The sequence below is a fragment of the Euprymna scolopes genome, chromosome 26 (assembly GCF_053919585.1).
Source record: "Euprymna scolopes isolate OS-2025 chromosome 26, ASM5391958v1, whole genome shotgun sequence".
Classification (NCBI taxonomy): domain Eukaryota; kingdom Metazoa; phylum Mollusca; class Cephalopoda; order Sepiida; family Sepiolidae; genus Euprymna; species Euprymna scolopes.
In genome coordinates this window covers 67,076,238-67,083,737 of record NC_136507.1, presented here as the reverse complement: position 1 = coordinate 67,083,737, position 7,500 = coordinate 67,076,238, and the positions used below count along the sequence as shown (strand labels likewise).

At 34.4% G+C, this 7,500-nt stretch overlaps 1 protein-coding gene and 1 pseudogene across 1 annotated transcript in view; one reads left to right on the top strand and one right to left on the bottom strand.

The window, feature by feature from the left end:
- The window catches only part of LOC145248139 (uncharacterized), a 173,820-nt gene that overhangs the window by 68,539 nt on the left and 97,781 nt on the right, over positions 1–7,500 (top strand). The window contains exons 2-3 of the mRNA XM_080109953.1: positions 2,534–2,659; positions 3,707–3,825. Of these exons, the coding sequence (XP_079966079.1) occupies positions 2,534–2,659; positions 3,707–3,825 (245 nt within the window). The remainder of the gene's footprint in view (positions 1–2,533; positions 2,660–3,706; positions 3,826–7,500) is intronic.
- On the bottom strand, positions 2,233–2,349 carry LOC145248597 (5S ribosomal RNA; annotated as a pseudogene).

Sequence of the window (7,500 nt, the reverse complement as noted above, 5' to 3'; positions counted from 1 at the left end):
TTTTTTTCTTTTTGGAGGTGTGTGTGTTGAACAAAAAAAATGGTAGTAGGTAGGCAGGCTCGAACCTGTACAGCGAAGGAGAAAAAGAACGTGAAAAAAAGAGGATAATGAATTAAATGAGTTGGTAATTAACTTTTGCCCGGATGAAGGATACTGGTACAAGGACGAAATAAAAAAAATTTTTTAAAAGATAGAGAGGTGGTATTGAACTCAAAAATGTAGTGTAATTAGTCTTCCTAGCTAACCATCAGGCCAAAGAGGACAGTAAATTCAATGAGTTGGTAATTAAATTAAGAATCATAGGAGTCGGCGGAGAAATGAAGGCTGCTTTTTTTATACCTAGCCTAGGGCCAGTTAAGCTTTCCGCTTTCTGTCGTGGTATTTATTTGTTTCCCCACGAAAGCAAATTAGACACAAGGTCGTTTATAATTTAAGGAACACTAGCTCTCCCCCAAAAGGGAGCACTCTGATAGTATCCAAATAAATAGTAATTGTATCAGTATGAAGGGTTTCCCCTACACTGACCAAGGACCAATTACAGAACAGATACTATGCAGCCGGAAGACCAGGTGGTTGTGTTTGCTTGAATTAGTTTCGCTTAATTTATATGAAAAAGACAAACACTCGAAACAAGGGATTTTTTAAAAACTCGATCAAAATAAAAATAAAAAGATAGAGACGATGTCCGTTTGCGAATCGCGTCCATTTTAGCTTTTATATATTAGATTTCTGCACAAGAAAGAGATTTATGCGAACACTACAAGAAATTATTTCATTACCGATTTCGATTAAACCAAAGAGAGTCGTTTTTTCTATCAGGATCCCCCGAACTTAGAATAGAATAAATTAATAAAGACACCGACAACATAACAATTTAAGGTGAATTTGAACAGGTGCTAAGCTATTATATTCTCTTCTCTGTAAATTTCTATCGCCATTTTTCTATATGACAATTAAGGCAGGCTTGTTTTTGTTGTCTTTTTTTGTTGTTGGTTTTTTTTTGCCAAATAAACTAAATTGAATAACATCATCTTTTAACGTAAACAAAACTCTATTGGTATCAAATAATGTATAATGTGATAAGTAGGTTACACAAAGTAAGATTAGTGAGTACAGTGTGTGAAGTTTGATTAGATTTGGGATTTAAGCCTTGATTAGTTTGATAGTTTGGTAGTTATGAATATGATGCTATCGCTCTGCGGAGCTTTAAAGATCACCAGTATACATAATAGTCCCATCAGTGTGGCTAGCATCGTGAGATTCAAGTCCTAGTCCAAGTGGAGTGGGGCAAGTACCTGCCAACTAATTGCTATAATTATAAATTGGACCAAGATACAAAACAACTTGGTTGAAAGGGGGAAAACACCAACGAAAAATCTTATGAAGTATTTATGATAGATAATAAAAATAGCAAAAGAAAAAGATGACATAAAAGTATCTTATGATTGTGGAAATGAATAACAAATCGGTTTTGAAAACTCTAAGGGGACAATATATTTCAAAATGGTTGCAGCAGACCACATTGGCCAGAGAGACGCGGTTCCAACCCTCGGCTTGACCACATATCCGAAGCTATCATTTTGGCTGGAGAGTACCGATATTTAAAAACGCTTGAGGTAAAAATGTAAAACATTGATAGACGACTCGCAAGGCTACCTGACATTGCCCAGGCCAAAGGTCTAACATATTTCTATTAAAGCTTCTATACATATCTCTTTTTCTTTCCCCCATTTACCGTTTTCCCCTTCCCTCTCCCCACCTCATATTTCGTCTTCACCCAGTCCATGCCTTTCTCTGAACATATTTTTTATGGTTTTATAAATTTCAGGAGTAATGAGTTAGGATAAGGAAAATAGCTTCTTGAAAAAAAATCAGAATTACTTCCCTTTAGTACATAATTTTAATGGAACCTCCTATCTCTACTGACGAAATCTGTACCAGTTTACGGTCAAAGAATGAGTATGTATTTTCTAAACTTTAGCTATATTATTTATCCAGGGCAACGTCGATCAAGAAAATATCAACTTTGTGAGTGTTCGAGTGGTAGTTTTTTTTTAGTTTTATATGAATATGGTAACTTCCTCAGTCTTCACAAACTATGTATACCCACTGTAAAGGCGCCTGCGCATAAATTTTTTGTGGCAAGAGTTGTACAATCTCCAACCACACATCTCCTGAGTGGCAAGTGGAGGTTCAAGGCGACTGGAAACAAATGCCGAGATAAGCTGAGAGCACATACAGCGCCTAGAATTCCCAAATGGTCACCCATCTGGTACTAGCCAGGGTCAACGTTGCTTAACTTTGGTGATCTGACAAGAACCGGTGTGTCAACGTGATTATGCCGTATACAGCTGGACATACAAACATACACACAGACAACTGCCCTTTATACAATAGATGTAATATCAATTTTTTTTAAATGAAATAACCAGCCAAGTATTTTCTACAGCAATACACGTATTTATTTTGAGAGCAATGAACAATTTCATGTAAAACAAGAGTTTTTAATCATGGTTCTATTTTCATTTCACAGGCAACATGTCTGCAAAAGTGAGCGTGTCATTCAGGTTCCTGTGAAACATGCACAGACTTACAACCGCCCCATCTATCGACGATTCGTGGAACCATGCACCGGCAGTGGATATTGCACGGTTCTCAGGTAAGAGAGTCTTTTCTTTTTTGAGCTTTTGTAATTAGACTAGCAGTGCTACCTGGCGTTGCCTGGGGCAAAAGTGTAATATATTTCTATTAAGACTTTTCTCTTTAACTATTTGTCTCTCGATTCTTTCCCTGTTTCTCCCCTTCCTCTTTTCGCAACTCTTTTTCTCTCCTAACCTGTCTATTTGCTCTCCTCTCTCTCTCTCTCTCTCTCTCTCTCTCTCTCTCTCTCTGTCACACACACACACACACAGAGTTCATTTTATATGATAGTAGAGATTTCTCTTAGTCTGTCTATCTGTTTAACTGTGTCTGGGAAACTCTGGTTGAAATTTTGTAGAGACCTTTCTTCTAAGGTGCAGCGAGCTAAGTATCATAATACTCGTCTTATGCAGAGCTTGGTTAATAAGGAATAGTATTTAATGCAAAATAATGTACACAAATTTAACCATATTCAACCATCAATCACTCTATGTAAGTCAATGGACAAAAGTCTATTTCATATTGTATATATTTACTAGCAGGAGGGGGGGGGGCTTTGCCCGGGCGTAAAATTCGCTTAAATATGATATTTTAATTTGCCCAGATTTCGTATATATTATTATAGAATAGTGATTTCAAAAGTAAAAAAAAAGTATTTAAGTGCCATCAGCTACAATCGAAACCGAAACTGTGGCATTCAAAGCTGGTGACGTTACCACTGTAAAAAAAGAGATTAAAAATTAAAAATAAACTAAGATAAATGTACAAAATGTTTAACGATTTTTTGTTTCAAATTTGGCCCATTTTTGACCTCTTAAAACTATTTGAACCTGCTAAACACCCACTAAAGTATGGCCTGTTAAAAATCCAATCATTTAAGACCCCTAGCACCGCTCTGCGACTTTTAGTTTCGGAGGAGAGAGTTTGGCAATGTGGATACAGACAGACCGATCGACGGATAGACAGACATATAGCCGTTTATATATTAGATTTTCTTTTTATATATGACTGTATAATAACGTAGAGTATATCTAATTTTTTGTAATCATACGCAATCTTTTTATAGAGTGATCTACCAGACAGCGATCCGCCATGTTGTTCGATTGGAAACGAAGCACCAAATTTCGTACACGTGTTGCCCTGGTTGGGGTAGATACGACGGCGATGAGCAGGATTGTCTCAAACGTAAGTTGCTTACACCCCCTCACGCACTTTCAATTCTTTTAAAAACACGTTACATGGCCACACACTTTATAATTCTCTTTTTAAAAATCGTTCTTCGTATTTAAAAGAAAATCAAATGTTTGCAAAAGGAATATTGTTGCCATTTTTGGGGTTCTTGCATCTACCTCTAATCCCCCTTTTAGATAGGATCCCAAAAAATCATATCAAATCGAATAGGTACTACACTATCAACCAAATTCCAACCTCTGTCCCATCGCCGCTATGTTACATACCTGTGCCTGTTTTACAAGTATTTTAATGGAACCTGCTCTGATGAACTCGTATCAGTTGTGCCCCCTCGACGTAAATACCCCCGACTAATCCGACAATCAACGAAACCCCACCCCTACACTGTAGAGATTCCGCGATACCGGAAAACATCTATTCTAATAGTTTTTGTCCTCAAACTGCTAAATTTTGGAATTTCCTCTCAGTCTCTTGCTTCCCTGACTGTACTGACATGCAGAAGTTTAAATGTAATGTAAACAGACATTTCGCTGCTCAACTCCCTACATAATATTCCTGTAGATTGTCCCAAATAGTAGTTTCTTACGTCTAAATGGTAATATGCCTTGTTTTCAGCAAATAAAAGTAAAAAAAAAATGTTTCGCTACAAAAGGCGTAAAAGGTTTAAGTGAGTAGGACAATAGAAATTTATTAAAAGGCAATCAAAGATACTGAAAATAGTTTACAAAATAATAGTTATGTATATACTAGTAAAGCATCCAGACGTTGCCCGGGATTGAATGAGGATCAACGAATGTTTCACACGTCCAATACTTATATTGTTATCGAAATCGGTGAAATCGCTCATTTTTCAATCAAATCGATTAATTATCTGTTCTAGTTGGGGACGTACCACGATCCATCGGGAGGAAGCTTCACATACCTCTAGTAACTTATTCCACAATACGCTGTAGTCTACATTGCACTGTAGAGAACCTACTTTTTTTTTACTTAACCTTACCTCAAACAAAGCATATTGCCACTTGGACGTAAAGGTCTGCTAATTGGGACCATGCCTAAGAAAGATTAAACTGTTGGTTTACGTTGTATTTGAACTTCTGCATATCAGTACAGTTTGGAAAACAGGTAGCAGGAAGAGAATTCCAAAGTCTAGCCGTTCTAGGGAAGAAGCTATTTCATAAAACTATTTTTATATAATGCCTTGAATTAAAGTTTAAAATACAAAAGTTAAGTCTCATCTCTCAATTGTGCTCTAAACGGAAACATTCATTTCGAACACGCTCCTGCCTTATCAAAGAACTTAGTGTTGATTTTTATGTGTGTGGCCCTTCTGCTTGTGCGGTGAAAAAATTTCTCAAATGCACTTGCAATGTTAAGCTGTATACGGGTGTTAATTTGGTGAAACTAGAACTGTTCCTTCTTCAATTGGATTTTTCGATTATCGATTTTCAATACTTATCGAGGGCATTCCGATACAAAACCTATCGAAGAACATTACCAAATTTTATATAAATAGATTTGAAAATATATGAATATATACACATTCCAAACTTTATAAAAATAGATTTGAAAATATGCATATATATACATACCAAACTTTATATAAAAAGGTTTGAAAACGTTAATACATAAATATATACGCATACGAAACTTTATATACTTATATTTGAAAACATAAATATATAAATATATATATACATACAAAACTATATAAATAGGTTTGAAAACATAACATAAATATATATACACATACCAAATTTATATGAATACGATTTGAAAATATAAATATATATATATACCAAACTTAATATAAATAGGCTTAAAAACATAAAATAAAAAATATATACATATAGCAAACTTTATATAAAAAGGTTTGAAAACATTAATATATAAATATATACGCATACGAAACTTTATATACATATATTGGAATATATAAATATACATACATACCAAACTTTATATAAATAAGTTTGAAAATATAAAATAAAAATATAAACACGTACCAAATGTATATGAATAGATTTGAAAATAGAAATATATATAGCCATACATAATATTTATTTTATTTCTATTTTAATATGTATGCATGCCCCGGTATATCCATTTTATTCTTTCGATATAACATAACTTTTTATACTTAATTCATATTCAATGTTAGTGCGGTTTTATGAACCTAAAGACGCTATCGTCATCTAAAATTGCCTTAACCAACGCCAGGAACTACAACGTAAGAGAAGAATTACGATTTCTTTCGATCTATTGATCTCATTAACCCTCGCCTTCGAATAGATTTTTGCCTTGATAAGCAAATCTAATAGCAAACATTTTGGTAGTTCAGATGTTCCTATTTACTTGTCTCCACACAAGGGCAGAGTTAGACACAAGGTCAGTTTTTAATGTGGGGGAAAAATTCAGCTCCCCAAAAAGGGGCACTCTGGATAGGAACCAAAATAAAGATTGCCTCTGTACTGAGCGAGAACAGAAAACGTGAAGTGTGGCATCAGAACGGATACTACACTGTGATCTTGGCCAGAAGGTGGTTCAGATGTAACGGGGTAGATTTGACACTTTTTTAAAAAAACTAAATCAACGAAAGTTATGGTGTGAAGCTCGTCATAAGGTCATATATGATCAGTCCTTATACGTTGCTTATTACAAATTTCTATTTATGTATAAAAAAGCACTGTGTGTGTGAGTTCCCTATGGACTCTGAAACAGCTGGGTCGATGTTATTTTTTGTTAATTTCACACAAATATATTTTATGTGTCTGGGCGTGTTCTTAGATAGGTTTGCCTCTGATAAGTATTGAAAATCGACACTAGAAAAAATCCGATTAAGGAACAAAAAAGTCCAAGTTTAACCAAAATTATACAGCCTAACATTATGAGTACATTTTAGAAGTTTTATCACCCCACAAGCAGAAAGACCCAGGATATAAAAACCAACACAAGGTTCTTTTATCAGACATGATCGCGTGGGAAATGAATGGTTTTTTTAGAGCACAAATAAAACATAATATTTGACTTTTACCTTTTAAATTTTAATTCAAGCCATTGTATAAAAAATAATTTTATCAAAATCAACGGCAAGTTCTCTACAGTGCAATGTAGGCTACACTGTATTGTTGACTAACATTCAAATGTGATTAATAATTGGTTATAATTGCGCATGCATCTAATAACTATTCGTTGACCCCGGCAATAAATTTATCCCGCCTGTTGTTGAACATTAACGTAGTTTTAGCTTTTATAATTACACATATCGTTTTCATTTTTCGTGTATCAAGCTTCGTATATGCCTTTTACGTTTGCCTTCCCATATCCCTGTGGCCCTGTTTCATGTGCCCACATAAAAAGTTAAGGAAGATATATTTTATGTATCTACTTTCAGTGTTTGCTTAAACAATGCTCAATACGTAGGCATAGCCAGGTAGCAATTTATCGAAATATATATGGTAATTAAGCTACACAGAATTTGCCGTGTTTCTTAGCCATAAGGACTCATAATACAAAATGCGACAATCTGTGTAGCAAATTTATCCTATATATTTTCGTATAACTAGAAAAAGAATCGTTTCAGAACAGACACACACACAAGTGCATATATATATATATATATATATATATATATATATATATATATATATATATATATATATATATATA